Below are 19,979 nucleotides of genomic sequence, written 5' to 3'. Positions count from 1 at the left end.
GGTGCGGACGAAACACCGTTGACCCAGGCGGGGAGGAAGCGAATCTCGACAGCAGAAAGTATAAAGTCAGAAGTTGCTCATCTGGACTCCGGATCCGGTTGCCTCCCGCGCCTCCAAGTAACACAGTCGGCCCATCACTGGTACCTCGTCACCAGCGCCATCCTCGCCTCGGCCCCTATCATCGCAACATAGGCAAGCATGGCTGTCATCAGCAACGCGCCTAAGACTGCGGCTCAGGAGCGTACTGAGCTCGCTTTCGAGAACCGCTGGAAGACACTCAAAAGCAATCCCAAGATTATTGTCATTGCTCTATTCGCATCGTACGTTCTTTCTTAGTCGTGATGGATCTCGTCCGTATCTTCACCCGTGGCACAACAGCCTTTGGACCGGTGGCAAAATCAACGTGCTGACTTGACGTCTTAGCTTCGGAGGCTTCGAATATGGTTATCAACAGGGTGTTCTCGGGCAGTCCTTTGTCATGACGCGCTTCATTGACAACTTCCCCACTGTTGTTGAGTCGTCCAGCGCCAAGGGCTGGTTGACCTCTGTCCTTCAACTTGGAGGTATTCTCGGCTCTGTGACAGCTGGAATCTTTGGCGAGGTCTTTTCCCGCAAGTACACCATGTTCTCGGCCTGTCTTTGGGTCATCCTTGGTAGCTTCCTTTACACGGGTGCTTCCTTCCACAAGCCCGAGATGCTGTATGCCGGCCGTTTCTTCACCGGTATTGGTGTCGGAACCTTCAGCGGTGTTGGGTAAGTGATGAATAAAGTATGATCGACGCGTTCAACTGCTGACCGACTGCAGACCGCTTTACAATGCTGAGCTCTCTGCTCCTGAGCTCCGCGGCTTTATCGTGTCGTTCTACCAGTTTTGCACCATTCTCGGCATCATGCTCTCGTTTTGGGTTGGCTATGGTAGCAACTACATTGGAGGAATCGGCCAAGGTCAGACCGATCTTGCGTGGCGCCTCCCTTCGTACATCCAGGGAATTCCAGCTGTCCTCTTGGCTGTCGGTATCTGGTGGCTTCCTTTCTCTCCTCGCTGGCTCGCTAAGCAAGGCCGCGACGAAGAGGCTCTCAAGACTCTCTCGTACCTTCGCAACCTACCCGAGAGCGATGAGCTTGTTCAGACGGAGCTGAAGGAGATTCAGGCTGAAGTTCTGTTTGAGCAGCGCGTTTTTCAGAAGAACTTCCCGGGTCTTGCCGAGAAGAACACCAACGTACTTCGCAGGGAGATGGCGCAGTACTGGCAGATCCTGCGGAACTGGGACCACTTCAAGAGAGTCGCCACGGCATGGCTCGTCATGTTCTTCCAGCAATGGAGGTAAGTTGATCAGGTCTAACAACGATCCCAAGAGTTCGGTGCTGACCATTTACAGCGGCATCGATGCCATCATTTACTACTCTGCGGACGTTTTCCAGAGCCTCGGCCTGACTGGCGGGACCCTGGCTCTCCTCGCTAGTGGTGTCACGGGCGTCATCTTCCTCATCTCGACCATCCCCGCCATGCCACTCATCGACAAGGTCGGTCGCAAGCCAATGCTCATCGTCGGTTCGATCGTCATGTGGATTGCCATGGTCATCCCCGGCATTATCGACGCCAAGTTCAACAACAAGTGGGCTAGCAACCCTGTGGCCGGCTGGGTCGCCGTTGTCTTTGTGTGGATCTACGTCGGCGCCTTTGGGGCTACCTGGGGACCCTGCTCGTGGGTTCTCATCTCCGAGATCTTTCCCCTGTCCATCCGCTCCAAAGGCGTGTCTATTGGCGCGTCGAGCAACTGGCTCAACAACTTTGCCGTGGCGTTTTACGTGCCCGCCATGTTCGCCGGCTGGGGATGGGGAACGTACATTTTCTTTGCTGTCTTCCTCGGCGGTGGCATCATTTGGGTTTGGTTCTGCCTGCCCGAGACGAAGGGTGTGACGCTGGAAGAGATGGACAAGATCTTTGGGAGCCGCACGGGTGCTGAGGATGCCGTTATCCTCCAGCAGGCGCGTGCTGATGTCGGCCTCATGGATGAGTACGTTGAGCACAGCGCTTCGGAGAAGAATGCTGTGTGAGGAACGGATACCCTTTTTGATGGAGAACATGATGCCCTAACATGACATTGTTTCGAATAATTGACTATTTGGATTGTTTGGACGAAACTGCTTGATTTGAGCAGTGCTTATGTGGCACTTTCTCGGCGATATCTGATATACTTGATTCTACGATGGCAAATCTCCTGACATGATCGCCTTCTCCAAAGTATGACCGTAACGGTAGGGACGCAACATTGTCAGCGTTCCACCCTTGAGCAACCTCGAGACACACCAAGAATGGCAGCACGTTGTCATTGTTGCAGTATTCGGTAGTAACATGCGAGAATTAGATTCTGGGCCAATATCTAGTCCCCTCACTGGTTCGTGTTCTCCCACTCTTCTCCATACTCAGCCACAACCCACGAACAGAATTCCTCCCACTGCCTCCGCCAGTCCTCCACACACCTGCGCCTCACCCCATCAGGCGAGCCCTGCTCATAGCCGATCGCTTCCGGACCGCCCTGGCCATCGTGGAAGGCTGAGAACCAGACGCTCGTCTCGGCGATGTCGCCCAGCCCTTCGAGGCCGACATTCTGAAACGCCTGGATGACCTGATAAAAGTCGTGGCTCGACCCCGTCACGCCGTGGCCGAGCACGCCGGGATCGTCATTGGCGAGCACGGTCGGCACGCCGTGCGCCAGCATGGCGGGCAGCGGGTGTCCCATGATGCTGGCGTTGAGGCGCAGCGTCTCGTTGCTGATGGGGCAGACCTCGACGCAGATGCCGCGCTCGCGCACCCGCCGCATGGTCTCCGGGTGCTTGTGCAGCGAGTAGCCGTGGCCGATGCGCTTGGTGCCGAGCAGCACGGCGTCGACGACGTTGAGGTCGTGCGCGTCGCCGTCGCCGAGCACCTCGCCCGCGTGGAAGAAGAACGGCAGGTCGAGGCCCTGGCCGTCGCAGGCGGCGCGGAACCACAGCAGCTGCGGCAGGTGGTGCAGCAGCGTGTGGCCGAGGCCCTCCTGGCCGACGAGGTCGAAGCCCGCGATGACGGCCGGGTACTTCTTCTTCAGGGCCATGCACTGCTTCATCGACGCCTCGATGGCGGCGGGCGGCATGCTGCGCAGCGTGGTCCAGATGATGCGGCCGCCCCAGAGCTTGCGGCCTTCTGGCGCGGCTTGGAACGACTCGAGAACGTCCTGGAACGTGCGGATGAGATCTTCGACATGGCCCGGCTCGCCGGATTGCCTCGTCCACTTGAAGAGGAAGGCGATTCTGAGGTCGATGTACTGGATGCCGTCGAGGAGGAGGTGCTCGAGGGTTCGTCGCAGCATGGTGCGGAAGATGGGCTCGTAAAAGACGATGCCGTTGAGGACGGGGAAGATTGACGCAAACTTTTGCCACACGTCGTCGATGCCGGAGTGGTATTCTGTTGACTCCTCGTCGGTGATTGTGATGCGCGAAAGAAGGTAGGCCTTGAAGGCTGCGTCGCCGCCGGGAAAGTCGCGAGCCGCCTGCCGGAGCGGCACGTAGGAACCAGGGACGTAGTCGGCCTCGAAAAGTTGATGATGCACTTCGGAGGCGAGATCTGGCACGTATTGAAACTCGATGAATGCCGACGCGCGGGCATGTTCGTCGACTAGGGGTTTGTCTGAAAAGATGGCGAGGCCGGGATACTTGAATGCCTCGTCGACGAGCCACGGCACTGTCCGGTGTGTCAACATGTTTGGTCCCTTTGGTGGACGTGATCCCTTGAGATTCACTTACTGTCGACCATGGCTTCGAAATGTGCATGGAGCAGGGAGCCCTTGGGCAGCCTTTGTACAATCTTCCACAGGGTCGTCTGATGGATTGTGTCGCGCGCACGACTGAAGGACATGCCGCCAAAGATGTCATTGCGCGTCTCGTGCTTCCAGATGGTTTTCAGCTCGCGCTCTCGCACGTTCTGTACAATGCGCGCCGCCCTCTTGGCCAGAGGCGATGCCCTCTGTCGAAAGGCATGGTCTACCTCGTGTCAGTGCCGTCCAAACGAGTTGAAGCTGCAAAGATGACACACCGTGCCTGAGTGAATGCTCCTTGTCGATCATGTGCTGGCGCTGCGCCAAGTACTGATCCATCGCTGCTGCAGGTACGCTGCACTCGGTGAATTCGTGATTCTGGTTGGCCGCCATTTTGAGACAAGGTTTGCGTGGTGTTGCGAGTTCCAAGTCGAAAAGGCAGCAAGACAATCAACGGATCACGATCCCAAATACAACCTCGATGTCAGGCTCGAGGATAAGCCGTATGCTGACGGGATGCCGGATTATGAGAGCTTCGTCAATCTCACCACGGTGTGTGACGTCCATCACAAGGTTGAGGGGATGACCCTTTTTGACGGGCCTCCACTTGGCTTAGCTGGTGGTTCCTCTAGGTCTTATCGTCGCTTATCGGGCGCGGGTCTCGGCGGTGTCCCAACGTTCAGCGGCATGCTCCGGCCTTGCTGTTAGCAGGCTTGGGAGCTGCCAGGGGGGACCTGGGGATGCCAAGTCGACCTCGCCAGATCACAATGTTGAATGCCAGAGGGCGCCGCTGTGGATTCGGGAAGCGTAAGAAAAGGCATCAAAGTACGAACTGTGTCAGGCGCTTCTGGCATCGCTGCTGTCGTGGCTGCTGAAGGTGTTTGCATGCTCGCTTTTACCTGGTGCGCTGGGATCTGGTAAAACAGATATTGTGCGGAGAGATGCAATGGATGGAGCATTGTTCTCGGCTGTATGACGATGGAAACGAAGAACGATATGCCAAAGCCGTGCTGTGGCTGGCCATGGTAGATGTCGGTCGCTTCAAATAAGATGCCAACAGCATGTTTGCTTCCAAGCTGTGTCTGGCTGCCTCGAACGAGAGAAAAAGGGTAGAGCCGACAGTAGCCCGCTTCAGGCGGTTCAGGCGGTTCAGGGGCTGCCGGCAGTGGAGGCCACTCATCAGGGGGCGCCCACCCGCTGTACCATCAGGGCCCTTGCAGCCCTACAGGACCACGATGGTTCGACATGTGCATGGCCACGTCACGCTGCGCGGCGATTTGCTTTCTGCGATGGAAGTGCCACGGCTGTCTGCAGATTGCAGCATTTCTAGACTCTGAGGGTAGTGACCCCGAGACACCTTGTCAGCGTGCACGAGGTTGGTGATGCATGCTCCCACCCTCGACATCGACGCCAGAGACGGCCATGGTGCCAAATCCCCTGTAGCGCTATTGCTATGCTCTGGAAAATATCAAAATAGTCCAGGACAAAGCATTCAGCTAAAGAAATCATCTCAAGCATTGAATGCATGCTGAAACGCAGACGTGCGAGTGTAAATGGAAAGATTTGGTTCATGGATCAAGCAATTGGGTACATAGAGCAGCCGGCTTGTTCGGTTGGCGACCTCTAAAGTCCTGTGGTGTAGTGGTTATCACGTTGCTCGTCAGTTTAGCCCTTTTACACCCGTCACAGGCCACCGCTAACCCCGCTTAGTTATACCTACTGGTCATGCTAGTATGATATGCAAAGGTCCCGAGTTCAATCCTCGGTAGGACTACATTTTTTTGCATTTTTGCAGGTTGTACTTTCGATCAACCACCATTGATCGGACATATGAAATATTCTAATACTAATCTCGAATAAACAGCACTTTTGTTTCTGCTGGATTCTTGGAAAGTAGCTCGTACGAATAGCTGAACGTGTTCATGGTCTGATAGTTAGACCCGCCTGTTGACATGTGTAAGTGCCCACATCCTGGCCCAAAAGAAATCGCCTTTTCCAAATCATGCAGATCAAATGAGCCTGTCTAATTCATTTTGCTGCGGTATAGAAGTCTAGTTGTATTCCCAAGACGATGCCTTCGTACCAGCCTTTGCAACAACACCCCTGGCTCCCGTGGCGGCGAGCTCTTCGCCCTTGCAAAAGTCTACCAGCGCTCCGCCCATGCTGCCAGGTGCTCCAAGTGAACTCCATCGTTCTGCTCAACAAATGGATCAGCCCGCGGGTCGTATCTACAAGGGCGAGAACCACGTGCACACATCGCCTGCCAACCATCCCCTGACTGCGCGGTCTCAACGAACTGCCGGGGCGACACACCCTATGGGGTGACCTGTGTCTGATCTCCGTACACTGCACCCTTGCAGTGGTCCCAGATCGTGAGAGGCTCATCTCCTTATGCATCCTCGCTCTTTCAGTACGAGAACTGCCACATCTCTATGGGGTGCGCCAGGGAATCCCCTTCTGCTGCACGCTCATGAACGAAACTTTCCCTGAGCGGCGTCGTCACTGTTTGGAAGAGGGAATCATCCCTTTCCCTCGATATTCTTCAATCTGATCTTCGTTGAAGCTACCTTGGCCGATGGGTCAAGATCCACGGCCACAGCTTCACGATGAGCTGTCTCGACATCGCGATCCGGGTACATCGCTTCTTCGTCGTATCCTGGTAGAAGCGTATGTCGCCCGCATCTTGATCCAGGGCTTCTAAGCCCTGGCCTAAATGTCGCGAGCCAAATGCCCCTCGGGAGTCGCAGACGGCAGCTGCCGCCCAGCCTTTTGCGTCAAAGTGGCTGGATGTGTCTGTATTGCGTCCCCCCTCTCTGACGTGCATCATATGGCGAAGGATCCAGACGCGCTATTTCAAGCGGACCGTCGAGTTCATTTTTCTGTCCTCCAGTATCACCAGCCCATTCGTACGCTTTCCTCGTTTGGATAGACTCTGCAGAGCGCTGAAATTGTGCTGTATCCGCCTCGTCTCTGCTGCCGCCTAAGCTGAGAAAATCAGGAATCAACCCCTCAAAATCACCACAGCTGTCATCTCATCTCAACGTCTCCCTTGTAGGGCAGTACGACAAATCGATCGAGGCGCAGATGCGGGATGGCTGCCAAATCCCGGAGAGCCTCAGGGGCGAGGAAACACCCCTCGAGACGCACGCGCCGCAGCGTCCTGGCGTGCTTGCGCACAAAGGCCACAATGTCTTCCGCCTCCTCAACGGCACCGGTAAAGTCAACGGACACCAGGCTGGGAAAGTGCGGGAACGAGTCCAGGTCCCAACAGCTGCTCGCGCTGCGCTCAAAACTAACCGTCAAGTGCGTCAGACTGGCCGCCGTGGCCAAAAGTTGGAGCATGGCATTGTAGCCGAACTCGTCGCGGGTTTCCGCACACGCCGACAAACGCAGCTCCAGGTGGGTCAGGGTCTTGAGACTCTTGGGTGAAAGCCTCAGCTCCTCGCCCAGCAAGGGCCAGACCGTGTCAATGGTCTCGTCGGCAATGTGCAGTCTGCGGACGACGATCGGGCTGGTCGGCAGGCTCGAAAAGTGCGCCATGGCCGGGAGCAGAAAGAATTTGAGCCCGAGGTTCCAATCCCACGTTCTTGGCCGTTGGCTTCCATGAAACAGTTGCGGGGTGTAAGGATACATGTTGGACCCACGCAGTCTCATGTCGCGATGGAATGGCATGGGCTTAGAGGCCATACCAACGAGCTTTGGCATCGAACTCAGCGACTCCAGGAAGAGGGGGAAGAATTCGACCTTGGCGTTGTTGAATTCGTTCAACGTGCTGCAGAGAGCATGGCTGGGGTACCGCGGGTAAGGCACGTTCCACCAGAAGAGATCCCTCGATTCGCGAAAAACTCGTCCTAAAAAGTTGGCTTCATATCTGAACGCGTAGTGGCAGCGCATGATTCCGGTGGAGCCGTTATAGGGCAATTCGCAAGACAGGCATGCGTGCTCGGGCGGTTTGGGTACTGCGGAGTAGAGGGCTGTATTCGCTGGCCCTTGGGCGAGCTCGTACCAGACCACATGGCGAACGACAGCGGCCAGATGTGTTGTGGCAGCGATTCTGAGAAAGTTGTCACGGTCGCGGTGCAGGCTCGAGATATAAATAGTCGCGAAGAGGAGGGCCGTGGTCGTGGGAACGAATCGTCGGGCGACCAGACGGAGACTTGCGAGGTCTTCGCTGGGCAGGTCAACTAGGATCAAGTCCAGTACTTCATCAGGCAGTGAGAGGACTGGCCCCTGCCTGGTCATCTCAAATATAATATTTTCGATGGCGACGTCGGCTAGGGTCTCATTCACGGGATGCATTGCCTCCTTGCCAGGGTTGGCGCCTCTCTGAGCACTGAGGCAGTTAGGGTGCAGTGCGCACGGGGCCTGGATATGTGAGCAATGAAGTTGAATCGGCTGGAAACCGACTCACCTGAACCTGCTTGATGGAGAGGATGGGCATATTGCGGATGCTGTAGGCAGGACTCTTGCAGCCGGGTCAGGATCGACGATCTTATAGAGGGGTCAATATCTTCGTTTCTTTGCTATTGGTTATGTCGAACTTGATGAGAAATTGCTGAGGGTGGTTTTTATATGCGGAGATTAGTGAAGGTCAATCTTGACTTCGGGAGTCATACCCTTATGGATGTTCGCCGCCACCATGGCTTTAACACCTGCAAAGCATCGTTGGTAGTGACCCACGAACTGTGTGCCCTGGCCGGGTTTGCTACCGCTAATTTCGTGTCAAAGTACGCGAAGCACGCCAATGGGCCAGTATGAGACTGCCTGGTTGGAACAATATCAATTTCTTCAGCAGAAGGTATGGAAAACAGGATCCCAAAAACACCAAACACGCCAGTCATGAAGCCCATCACGGTGCCGCCACCGCACCACCTGAGGCGTCCCATATGCAACTCGCCATGATGCATTCCCCCATCAACCCACGTCATGCGCATAATCTAGGTGTAAATACTCTCAGTGAACTGGTTGACCTGCAGACCTGTCTCGGCCATCTCCGCATCCCTGAGGAACTCCAGCGGGAACCACACCAGGTGGCCCTTGATCTGCGCAATCTTCTTCCGCGCGTCCTCCGCCGGCATGAACAAGTCGTAGACATGGCCTGATTTGATACCCTTCGGCGGCAGGTACCGATCGTAGTCATCAAAGTTTTTGACTATCGCCAATGTCAGTGTCCGTGGCTTAAACCAGGCCATAAAAGAAGCATAACTTACTGTGATCGTCAGGGTCCGCGTGGAACACATGCCGGTAAATGTCCGTGTTCTTCGTCGCCTGCGACGTCCACATTTCCCAAAGGTCATCGCTCAGCGGATCGGCCACAATGTCCCAGCTCTCGTCCCGGTCGAAAGGATCGTTGGGCGACTTCTCACCGGGGGGCTGCGCGTTCTGGAGACCTGTTCCGTCGAGACCCTGTGCGGGTAGCAGGCCGAGGTGCTCGCGCCACAGGTACCGTCGCAGCGTGCCCGCATGCACGCCAGCTTCAAATGGCTGACCATTCATCGTGCTTGTGAACTGTGCCCTGTCTTCCATGACAATGCTGAGCTCGCTGTCGTGCAGACCCAGCTGCGAACGGTCGTTGAGGTTGCTTGATCCGCAAATGACGATCCGATCGTCGGCGATGAGCAGTTTCGAGTGGATGTATAATTCCTCCTGCACCCAGTTCTGGATTTCGGTCTCGAGATCCTCATCGTCCCAAGGCTCGTCCAGAAGTGATCGCTCGTTGCCAGCCATGGCATGATGCGCCAAGGACGGTGCGGCCGTCAGCTTGCCCTCGGGCATGGCCGCCTCGAATCGCTGCTTCGCATCGAGTGCCTTCTCGACTTCGGGGGTCGCTAAGTTGGGGTCTTGATCTTGCGCGCTGCCCATGTGCTTATCTCGCTCTCCGTGGCCAGTCGGGTCCACGGCGCCGTGGATGCCTTCGGACATGATCTCCTCGGCCTCAGCGCGCTGGACCTGCTGGTATGAAACGCCCGTCTTCTTCTCCTGCTCTAGAAGCGCTGGAGTCGTGACTAGACGGTCGTAGGAACGGAGGTTGAAGAAGAAGATGTACTCCCGAGGATTCACGCCCTTGGCCTTGATCTGTTCGAAGATCGAGTGCTCGCCGCGACAGATTGATTTGTATTGGTAGTCCATGATGGCTCGGGTACCCATGGCCGCCTCGTCACGGAGGTCGCCAGCGAATCCAGGAATCGCGGGAAGACAGACAATGATGCGGAACTTGCGCTTCTCTTCCGCCGCTCGAAGCACAGCCTGCACGATGGCGAGGCCAATCGTGTTGTGGACCGGGGATTGGTGCTCTCCCGTGGCAGTGATGAAGAACTGGTTCTCGATGTAGACGTAGTGCTCAGCCTCGAGAATCGTCTTCGAGTATGCGTTCTGGATCGAGTGGTCCAGCAGAATACCCGAGGACCAATCGTCGCTGGATCGCACGATCTGCGCATGGACAGTACCACGGTTCTCAAGGTTCTTCGTCTCGAGAGGTGTCAGAGGGTGCATGAGGTATTCACCAACCGGGTGCTTAGGCCGTTGCACTCCTACAAGATCCTCGTCCTCGCCCGTCCGTCCAGCCAGCTGGATCCAGTCGTATCGGTCGTCACGTTTGTATTTGTCGCGCTTGATGAAGTTCCACCGCAGGACAAAGTGCTCGGCAATGTCGTAAACACAAGGTCCAATGACACCCATGGAGACGTCGTGCCACGGCATACGGCCATAGCGTGTCTTGCTCAGTTCGTTCTGCTTCCAGTCGTCAACATTCTTGAAATCCATCACACGGTTGTTGTTGAAATCCTGGCCAGGCCACACTTCGTTCTTTACACCTTCGGGATGCACATCGGCCAGCGCGTGAGTCTGTGTGTCCCAGCGGCCGAAGCAGAGGTCCAACCCGCCGATGAAAGCCATGCGGTAGTCAATGACGATGAATTTCTCGTGGTGAGCCCAGTACAGAGTCATATCGGCTGCATTCTCCAACACGTTGTGGTCGGGGTGTCGCATGACCTTGATGTTGCCATAGCCTGGCGAACCCTCGGGACACAGGCCGTGGAGTGCGTGCTTTGTGTGGGCCGAGTTGCATGTCAGAGCCGCCTCAACTTCGCGATAGACGGTAACGTAGATCTTGACACCAGCCTCGGCGCGTCGTTTCAGGACCTGATCCAGCCTCCATTGCTGGTTGTCATGCGGAGGACGGCGCAGGAAGAGCTCAGGCGACAGCCACCAATCACAGATGTAGATGGTCTCTTGAGCGGCCTCGAGAGCCTCCGACACGGCCCAGAAGTAGTCGCGGCCATCGATATACCACTTGATGATGTTGCCGTCGCGTTCGGGGAAGAAGGAATCATATCGGTGTTCATCGCGAATCTTCTGGCGCTTGTCGTCTGTAGCTTGTTCGTGCTCTTCGTCGTGGCGGTGGTTGCGGTTGAACTGGGACAGGTAAGCCGATTGCCATGGCGTGCTGCAAGCAAGTTCGTGGGGACAGAGACAAGCTCAACCAAGCTCTGGGGACGCGCAATGCCCAGGCTTTCAAGACGGGCAGCCGGAACTTACGAGGTTGGCGAATTTGCCAATTTGGTGCTTCTTGTGGGTGATGTGGATCTTCGCATCATGCAGGTGGGTGCCCTCGAGCTTCTCCTCGAGTTTCTGGAATGGCGCCTTCAGCTTGTCCTTAAAGCTGGCGCCACTTCCGCTCTCGACCTTCTTCTTATTCTCGTCGTTGGTGGAAGGCATGGCTGCGTCGCTCGTATGGTCAGGGGAGGTTACCGGTCGGCCAGTGTTTGGAGTGGCCTCTCTGTAGCGCAGCTGGATTCTCGTCACGAGAACATGTGTCGGGTGCCTTGGTATCTGGGTATCATGAGTCGCGTAAGGTCGAAGCGAGGACTCGAGATTTCCAAGACGGCGAACGGCGAGCGACAAGGAGAACGGGAGGCTTGACTCGAAAAAGAAGAGGACGAGACGGGCTGGGCGAAACTAAAAGAAAGCTTGAGCGAGCCAGAGGCGATGTCATCCGGCGGCGTGATCAGCCAAGCGCACGAAAAACAGGGCCGGAACCCATGTGGTTTAGGGGAGATGAGGGGGTGGTGAAAAGGTGGGCGTGGGTAGTTATGCTTGGTACGGATAAGACAAGATGAGAGCGGGGTGCGTCCATTTCGAGCCAATTCTCCTGAAATGGAGACAGACATGGCTTGGATTTGTTCAGCCATAGTCAGAGGAAGACATAAGCCAAGATCAATGCGGTTGGTGTCAACTCGAGCACGCGAGCGAAGTGAGGGCAGCCAAGATGGATCTAGGCCTTGTCATGGCTCGAGATCGGCTGTCGCGGCCGCGCGTTCGCGGGGCAGGAAGATCCCAGAGACATGGAAGTCGCGTCGGTCAAAGCAGACTCGGGCAGGCAACCTAGAGGCAGCCCTGGCCAGGCTGAGCTTGGCTTGCTTTTGCTTCTCATGTAATAGCCAGTCGGGGTAGGTCGATTGTAGGGAATGAGGGGCAACAACGATGCACGACAGAGATGGCAGTCGCAAGGCGGGAACTGGCTTGGGCTTTAGCTCCCGCACTGACGTCATCGGCGCACATCCTCCATGCCGATTTGCCGACCGTTGATACTGTGTACAGCCTTCAGCTGCTGCAAGTGCGGATACGATCACAGGCCAGCTCTTGCCCGCGTGAGGAGCGAGAACACACACACCTTGTGGGCAGGTGCTATGAGTGCAGTGCAATGCCTGCCTTTTTGGTTCATGATGTCTGCGTGCTGAGCATGAAGTCTGCCTACTGAGCATGAAGTCTGCCTGCTGAGCATGATGTCTGCCTGCTGAGCACGATGCCCCTCAGTTGTCAGAAGCGACAATCTCGGAGACGGCTTGCAAGATCGATGTCCCTTGGCACATGCTGGACCTGATGCACCTGACCGAAGTGTTGTCCCTTACTGTTTCTCTGTGTTCCTTCGAGGTGTCGGCGCGACGCGTCTGGGACTACGAATCATGGCTCGGCCCTCAGTAAAACAACAGCGCTCTCACCTCGATACTCTGTCGGTCCTCCCTTTCCAACTCTCCCGGATCCTCGAATGCACAATGTGGCACCCTCCTAGCCAACCCATCCTCAAAATTCGAATCGAAACACTTGATCAGCAGCACGTCGTCCGGCGTCATTCCGTGCTTGAAGTACCACTGGTGCCTCGCTGACGGCAGCACGGCCCACGTCTCGTTTCGCGATCCGTCCTGGTACAGCACCTGCGCCGCAACGAGGTCCTCATCAGCCACCGAGTGCGCTTCCGCCACAGCCAGCGGGTCCTTGAACACCGTCCTGATGGGCCTCCACACGTTGACGATTTGATAGCGGCGCCGCAACAGCTCGTCGGCCTCGGCAGCGGGCATGTGTTTGCGAAGGACCAGCTCTGCGCCGTCCGTGGACTGGTCAACGTGGACGCGATGCAGAGGCCCTTTCTTTGCGGCGTTGCCTTCACCGAGAGAGTGCCAATTGGACGGGCCACGGCGTACTTGGTGCCCAAAAATGTGGACGCGGGTGGCCCCAGTGCTGGTCATGTCAGTGAAGTTTCCCGACGACTTTCTACATTGATACACCTACACGTCTTTGTAGAGCTGTTCCATCTCGGCGTAGTATGCACCTTTCAGTGCCGCCACATCTGTAAAGACTTTTTCCTGGCTCTCGTGCTTGAGATACTGAAACCCATGGCTATTGAGGCTGTAACGATACTCGTTGCCAGAAACGTCAGTAACCTGCACCTCGAAAGGTACGGTGGGCCTTTCATTGGTAACCTTGTTTCTGCAAGAGGGCTGTTAGAGAGGCTCTGTTTAATGGTTCAGGGTTCAGGGATGCATTACCCCCCAACAAGAACAGGAACCGGCGGAGATCCATCTCCAGGGTCTCGGTAGTAGTTTAGCTTGGTTCTGACATTGTGTTGGCGACTGGCTTCGTGAGCCATTGGTCTGGTTGGCGGCTAGGAATCACCGCGCGGTAAGGATGTACTGTTCGCGACCATGATGAGGATGGCGATTTGCATTGTGGTGCCACGATGAGGTGCTGCTGGAATTGCTAGTGAGGGGCAGCTCCAGACTGTCTCGAGATGCCCCGCCATCAGTGATGGTGTGCCCACCATTGGCCCGGAAGCCAGGGACCCTCCTCCGCGCACCGTACCCCTCATGGACCGTCCCAAGAAACCCTGAACACTGTGATTCACGCGTTTCATCTTCGTCAATAGTCGACACGCGCACTGTGTGTCCCTGACAACGCAATCGACCCCACATTGCCGCAGCTACTCCTCGACCCCTCCAACGTCTCGGTCTCGACTGTCTCTCCGAGCTTGACCGCTCCATGATTCCCTCCATTGCAACCTCATCTTGATCCTTCCATACTCGACAACATCTCCCGAACCTTCCAAAGCCAAACAATCACCAGCCGCCATCATGTCTGCCATCACGATCCCTCCCGGCGGCACCATCGTCGACACCTTCAAGAAGTCCTTCGTCGACGTCCCAGTTGATGCCGACAAGAACAATGCCATCGCTACCGCCGAGTTCCTTGAGGCCACCGAGTCTCTGACCACCATCTTTGGTGCGTTTGTCTTGTCCGAACCACTCCGCCGGTCTCGAACACCATGCTGACCCTTTCGCAGATGTTCTCGGCTCCGTGGCCTTCTCCCCCGTCAAGTCTGACATGCTCGGCAACGTCAAGGTACGTGCAGCCCTCCCTAGATACGAGGCAGCCGACGTTGCACCTTCCAGCCAGCTCAAGTTAACCCTTTTGACTCTCCAGAAAATCCGCGACCGCCTCCTCGCCGCCCCCGCCGAGTCCCTCGACCTCCAGTCCCTCGTCCGCGCCGAGATTGCCTCCAAGAAGCACGTCGCCGCCGAGGGTCTCCTCTGGCTGACCCGGTACGCCACTCCTCCCAACGGTCACAGAGAACATGGAAAGTAGCAAGGGGCAAAGGAATAAAGCTAACACGCACATAGCGGCCTCGAGTTCACCTCCATCGCCCTCTCCAAGAACGTCGCCAACCCCTCCGAAGAGCTTGCCGACTCATTCCGCGCCGCCTACAGCAACACCCTCAAGCCCCACCACTCCTTCATCGTCAAGCCCATCTTCAGCGCCGCCATGAGCGCCACGCCCTACCGCAAGGAATTCTACGCCAAGCTCGGCTCCGACGAGGCCAAGGTCGCCTCTGACCTGCGCACCTACCTCGCCGCCCTCGAGAAGATTGTGGCCATCCTCAAGGCCTTTACTGAGAGCAAGGAGGCCAAGTGGTAGACGGGTTGAGACGTTGCGTCAGGGCGGATGTGAAATGTGGGACCTGCATAATGTGGACATGACTTGTTGAAAAGAAGCGATGTAGTTGTGGCGTGCTCTTGGGGAATACGACTGTATTTTGAGCACGACGTGGAGTGTTGATTTGAGCTTCAATTCAATGATGGAGCGCTTTTAGTCTGCCCGATCAATCCTGGTCTTCTTAAAATACTCCCTGCTGCTGGGCGGCCAACATGCCTCCTGATGTCACCGTCACTTGGACGTATTTCGAGTCGATCATTTCACGTTGAAGACCTGATCGACACAAGTAGTGTCTAACCTCAATAAGGTGGGGAGGCAGCAAAGGCTTGGACGGGAACTTCTACTTTGCGCTGCGCATGACACTACACACTTGGGCACGTGGTTTGAATGAAGCTACAGACGTGGAACCGATCATACCAAGTGAAGGTGGGCCACCCGTGAAAACAAAGCCTACCACATAATTCATCGTGTACGTTCATCTCGACAGCTCTCCCTATGTACTCATTCCACCACACGGTAACTTCTGGCAGGGCCGTAGTTTTGACAGAGGTCCCTTGTTGACGCCGGCGCTGATTTGATTGGAGGGGATCAAGTGCAGAAAAGGTGGATGTATTCTGTGGCTCGGTACTTTGTTCTACAGGGCAAGTGTGCCGAGGACCAAGAGAGGCACTTGGCACATACCTTAGGCTACCTGGCATCATTTGAGGGCCATCGACCAAGTGAAAACCACTATCAACAGTTTCAACTCGAGAATGTACATGTTTGGAAGTGGAGAGTCGAGAAAGATCTCATGGCGGAAATTCCCGCATGATATAAACGCAAGGAATCCGTGGATAATGAGAGGCAATGACTACGTATCTCAGCAATCTGGTAAAGGTGGCGCTAGCGTCATGCGTATGGTGAGGTACCCTGCTGTCGGCATCTGTGAAGCCAAGGAACAGGGGGCATTAGAGGCCTGGTTTAGGGGCTGAGATCAAGGGAGCGGTTGTATAAGAGCCGCGAAAGGCCCTCATCTCCACACAGAGCTAGCATTCAGATGTGTTCTAACACCGTACCTAACAATTGACTGCGGATATTGCCCGCGGGCGACCTCTTCGTCCTGATCATCCTCTCGCTCTCACAGGTACCTAGTCAACCAAAAGCGGCTTGCTCGCGACCACCCCTTGCTCATTTGTATTAAGGACGTTTGCAGTTAGTCGGTCTAGCCACTGTTGTCATTCCGCAAGTGATCGGGTCAAATATCAAACGTGCGATGGTAAAGTTCGGGTTCGGTATATGGCCAAGGAAAGATTTGGTCGGCTCAGAACCAAGTAAAGCAACTGGTGATCAGCCGCTCTACCCAACACTACCATGCTTTCGATCCATCTCCCGTGACGAGATCCAGAACCAGCCTTCGACAAGTTCACGTTTGACAAAGCTACCCGCCGATATTCGACGGAAGGTCTTCGTGACAGCTTTCTGCGAAAGGACGCTTCACGTGGATCTCACCTCTGACGCACCCAATCCCTCCGGACCATTGACGCAACATCAGAAACATAATGAACGGGTATGCAAAGCGGACAGGCCTGCATCGTACCCCCAAACCAATGTCGCAAGTAACAATTCATGGCGCTGGGAAAGCTGGGTCTGTCACCGGAATCATCCTGACCTCCCGCAAACCGGCATGGCTCAGCGGTTCGTCCGGTGAGGCCCTTGGTTCGACAACTACATGCTGGGGGTCGGCGGGTTTTGTAATCGTTACGAGAGCCTGTCGCCGGACAATTGCGAGATCGGCATAATGGGGTTTTTTGTGAGCTGCAAGCAGGCGGAGTACCTCGAGGTTTGAAGATGATACGCTCGCTGAATAGCCCAATCCATCGCAGTTACTTCGAGACAATTGATGTTCTCTACGGTACCAACATCTTCACGTTGAGAAGCGAGGTCCTGATGCTTCATTTACCCGAGCTACTCGTTCCACAGCGGCTGGAAAGCAACACATACCTGGAGCTCCTCATTAAGGCACGTGAAGTCCGTGAACGCCAGCGCGCTGTTGGCCAGGACTTCAGCAACCTTGCCGTGATACTCGAGCATATTGTCGTATATGAGGGTGAGCCGGATACGACACCCCGCCGGGAGCATGTTTGCTTTTGATGCTGGGCCGTGAGACGGGGATTCTCTTCCGCTCTCCGTCTTGATGATCACTGCTACACGCGCCTGTCGAGCTTTAGGGCCATGATGCTTACCTACTCAACAGACTGCGAATGCATGTGAAACAATTGATATATAGGAAAATATTAGTTTCCGTAGCTCTTACATTCGTTCTTTGATCTCCATGTCAGCACTGACGGCCCCATGGTGATGGTCATTGCGGCTTCACTGACGCCGATACAGTAAGGGTAGTCGCGCCACGGTCGTGGCAGCATTAACGGCGGCAACGACACTGCTGGGGGTGCTAGTGACGGCTGTAGCAGTGATTACTGGTTCAGTGGTAGGTTCCTCGCCATCAGTGCCAACAAAGACATAATAACCAGGCTCGCGCCGCTTGCGGCCCGAGCCGTATTGTTTCTTTCACCGGCCTTGCATCGCCAGATATCTGACTCAAACCAGCAGTAAGTTCTCATTTACGTACTGAATTGTGCTTTGTTAAGTCCATCAAATCGAACAGAGCTATTGGTCTTTCCAGAATGTCACAGAGAGTGCCAGGTTGGGCCGGATTCGCTGCCTGGACAGGTTTGTACGAGCTCAGTAGAATAAAAACACGTTTTCCGACATACACCTCAAGACCGACTCGAATAATCGAGACACAGAACCTCAGCATAGAAATCGACGTTGCACCTAAGCCCAAATGCCCTGCAAATCGAAAGCGATGAAGAGACCACCCTCTTTGGACTTGCACAACGCGAGGGCCGCCAAGAGGTGCCATCTACAAGACGAGATTGCGATACCTACAACAAGCGATGACGACGAAAGCTTCCGCCAACTTGAGATGCGTGCACAGATCTGGGAGCAGAACCAACGACAACGTGAGATCGCCTCAGAAGCATTCGAAAATGAAGACGGATTTGACACCGATGCCCCAATGGTTGACTACCCCGAGAGTGACCTAGAAACTGAATATGATTGTCTCTCAGACCCCGACGATGATATAGACGAGCTTGAACAAGGTGTGCACGACATGAACATGCAATATTCGAAGGATCCGACGAATGCGACTGATAAAGAGCGAAGTCTGCGAGTTGAGCAGCGCAAGCACACGAAGACACTCAGCCCCGTGGTTCCTTTTACGCCAGATAGGCATGCTGGCTCTGTTGGAAGACAACAGATGACCACCCATCTTGCACCGAAACGCGAGGTAATAATGGCCTCATCTGTCCAAGAAGTCTCGGCCACGTCGGTAGGTACGCGTTACAAAGCCTTGACGTCCTGCACACTCGGGACAGTCCGCAACACAATTGATGGTATCAACGCCCGTTCATGAGCGTGGGGCTGTCGCAGCTACTCTGGCGACGGGGTGGCAGAAACTGCGTTCGAAGCTATGCGAGTCCTGCTTCAAGTTCGTATCCAAATCGAAGCAGTGAGGTATAAGCCAAGCGGTGACAATCAGCTTGATAGTTCACCGTCTGGCTTCCTTGCTCTGGGCAACAGCCTCACCATATACACAGTCGGGGGTTTGCCGCTGTTGCCGGAATTCCTGGCTTAAAGCCACTCGACATTTGATAACACGAGTTCGTCGTCTACATGGCAAGTTGAATTCGTTCCGAGGCTCAGGGTTTCAACATCCGTGGGACCTTATCTATCTTCTGCGCATCCAGTCTCCTATCCCACCATGGAAAAGCCTCTGCCGAGTCAATGAGCAATCCCTGAGTTACAGTGACTGATTAAATGACACTTGTCCTCGGAGAGGCCGAAATCAAGTCATATCTCACCGAGCACCTCCTCGATCTTCAGACATGATCCTACCAACCGCGGATCATGGTCCGCCACGCACAAGAGCGTTCCCGAGAAGAAAAGATGGCACACTATGCTACAGGCCGAAAACGCCCACTCTGACCCGCCATATCAAGTTGGTCTACGCCGTCTTTGTGGCAAGTTTGTGATATAGGATACGGATCGAGAAGACAACAAAGCCTTGAGCGCCATGGCAACCCTGCTGTCGATTCATTTGAGGCGCTCTACCAAGCTAGACACACAGACACTCTGGTGACCCCGAAGACAGAGTCGGCCTGGCTGTGCTCTTCCGCTGTGTCCTTTCGCATAGACCAAGACCGAATGCTAAGATATTTAGTGCCGTTCGGCCGAAAGTCCTGATTGACTGACTCATTGCCACACCGAAGACTTGCAAGAGACCCCGTTCCTCTGGGCGGACATGACCGGCAGACCTTGGCGCCTGACTTTGAGAGGAGCCGAGAGCGTGCATCTGGGACGCGCCGAGTACGCCGAGGCGAGGACTACCATTGCGATGAGGCAGAGCGCAAAGCCAAACGTGTCGGACTGTTGGACGTGCGACAGGACAGGAAGCTGATGGTTACGCTTGACCGTCCTATCGAAAAGCTACGGCGGCATGTCTCGCATGGGCAAAGCTACGATGGGTTGGCGGATCCATAAGCTGTGTCCTTTGATTACCATTTACGAATGAGAATGAGAATGGATGAGTTGAGATTGCATCTGGGCATTGGATTTAAAGAGGGACTTGCCGGGGGCTGCGGGTTAGAAGCATGAGGAAAGGCTATTTTGCTGCATTCATTCATTGGTGTATCTTGCAAGAAACATTTGATGGGCAGAAGTCTCGTCACCTTTGCCAATCATGTGCACAGACATCACTTTCTACAAGGCCTCGACATCGCCGTCGCGCCGGTCCTCTCTTCCATGCTCATCCAACCATGACCTCCCAGCGCCAGTGATCTGTGAGTCCGGCGTCCATGCGTGGCAGCATGCACAAGA

At 55.3% G+C, this 19,979-nt stretch overlaps 7 protein-coding genes and 1 non-coding gene across 8 annotated transcripts; 4 read left to right on the top strand and 4 right to left on the bottom strand.

The window, feature by feature from the left end:
- Window positions 1–198: 198 nt before the first annotated feature.
- Window positions 199–2,058, top strand: VDAG_08077 (quinate permease; the record flags this gene model as incomplete). Its single annotated transcript, XM_009657454.1, has 4 exons — window positions 199–320; window positions 424–753; window positions 806–1,324; window positions 1,380–2,058. 4 exons carry the CDS (start codon window positions 199–201, stop codon window positions 2,056–2,058), a joined length of 1,650 nt encoding a protein of 549 aa, XP_009655749.1.
- Window positions 2,059–2,393: 335 nt separating this feature from the next.
- Window positions 2,394–4,187, bottom strand: VDAG_08076 (uncharacterized protein; the record flags this gene model as incomplete). Its single annotated transcript, XM_009657453.1, has 3 exons — window positions 2,394–3,721; window positions 3,784–4,020; window positions 4,073–4,187. 3 exons carry the CDS (start codon window positions 4,185–4,187, stop codon window positions 2,394–2,396), a joined length of 1,680 nt encoding a protein of 559 aa, XP_009655748.1.
- A 1,234-nt stretch (window positions 4,188–5,421) lies between these two features.
- VDAG_20221 lies at window positions 5,422–5,568 on the top strand. Its single transcript has one exon. It is a non-coding gene; the product is annotated as a tRNA-Sec (tRNA).
- Window positions 5,569–6,821: 1,253 nt separating this feature from the next.
- Window positions 6,822–8,235, bottom strand: VDAG_08075 (uncharacterized protein; the record flags this gene model as incomplete). Its single annotated transcript, XM_009657452.1, has 2 exons — window positions 6,822–8,120; window positions 8,206–8,235. 2 exons carry the CDS (start codon window positions 8,233–8,235, stop codon window positions 6,822–6,824), a joined length of 1,329 nt encoding a protein of 442 aa, XP_009655747.1.
- Window positions 8,236–8,731: 496 nt separating this feature from the next.
- On the bottom strand, window positions 8,732–11,510 carry VDAG_08074 (phospholipase D p1; the record flags this gene model as incomplete). The annotated part of the gene is made up of 3 exons (XM_009657451.1): window positions 8,732–8,946; window positions 9,005–11,207; window positions 11,331–11,510. The coding sequence occupies 3 exons, from the start codon at window positions 11,508–11,510 to the stop codon at window positions 8,732–8,734; spliced, it is 2,598 nt and encodes an 865-aa protein (XP_009655746.1).
- A 999-nt stretch (window positions 11,511–12,509) lies between these two features.
- VDAG_08073 (uncharacterized protein) lies at window positions 12,510–13,719 on the bottom strand (the record flags this gene model as incomplete). The annotated part of the gene is made up of 3 exons (XM_009657450.1): window positions 12,510–13,310; window positions 13,362–13,559; window positions 13,619–13,719. The coding sequence occupies 3 exons, from the start codon at window positions 13,717–13,719 to the stop codon at window positions 12,770–12,772; spliced, it is 840 nt and encodes a 279-aa protein (XP_009655745.1). The 3' UTR covers window positions 12,510–12,769.
- Window positions 13,720–14,200: 481 nt separating this feature from the next.
- On the top strand, window positions 14,201–15,041 carry VDAG_08072 (HET-C2 protein; the record flags this gene model as incomplete). Its single annotated transcript, XM_009657449.1, has 4 exons — window positions 14,201–14,348; window positions 14,410–14,468; window positions 14,550–14,668; window positions 14,747–15,041. 4 exons carry the CDS (start codon window positions 14,201–14,203, stop codon window positions 15,039–15,041), a joined length of 621 nt encoding a protein of 206 aa, XP_009655744.1.
- A 1,048-nt stretch (window positions 15,042–16,089) lies between these two features.
- VDAG_08071 (uncharacterized protein) lies at window positions 16,090–17,189 on the top strand. The gene is made up of 3 exons (XM_009657448.1): window positions 16,090–16,182; window positions 16,252–16,868; window positions 16,922–17,189. The coding sequence occupies exon 2, from the start codon at window positions 16,312–16,314 to the stop codon at window positions 16,744–16,746; it is 435 nt and encodes a 144-aa protein (XP_009655743.1). The 5' UTR covers window positions 16,090–16,182; window positions 16,252–16,311; the 3' UTR covers window positions 16,747–16,868; window positions 16,922–17,189.
- Window positions 17,190–19,979: the final 2,790 nt, after the last annotated feature.

This window comes from Verticillium dahliae, genomic scaffold (assembly GCF_000150675.1).
Source record: "Verticillium dahliae VdLs.17 supercont1.19 genomic scaffold, whole genome shotgun sequence".
NCBI lineage: Eukaryota > Fungi > Ascomycota > Sordariomycetes > Glomerellales > Plectosphaerellaceae > Verticillium > Verticillium dahliae.
This window is presented reverse-complemented; position numbering and strand designations above follow the sequence as displayed.

Coding starts and splice junctions, on each gene's coding strand:
- VDAG_08071 (XM_009657448.1), top strand. CDS start 16,312: ATGGTAAAGTTCGGGTTCGGTATATGGCCAAGGAAAGATTTGGTCGGC.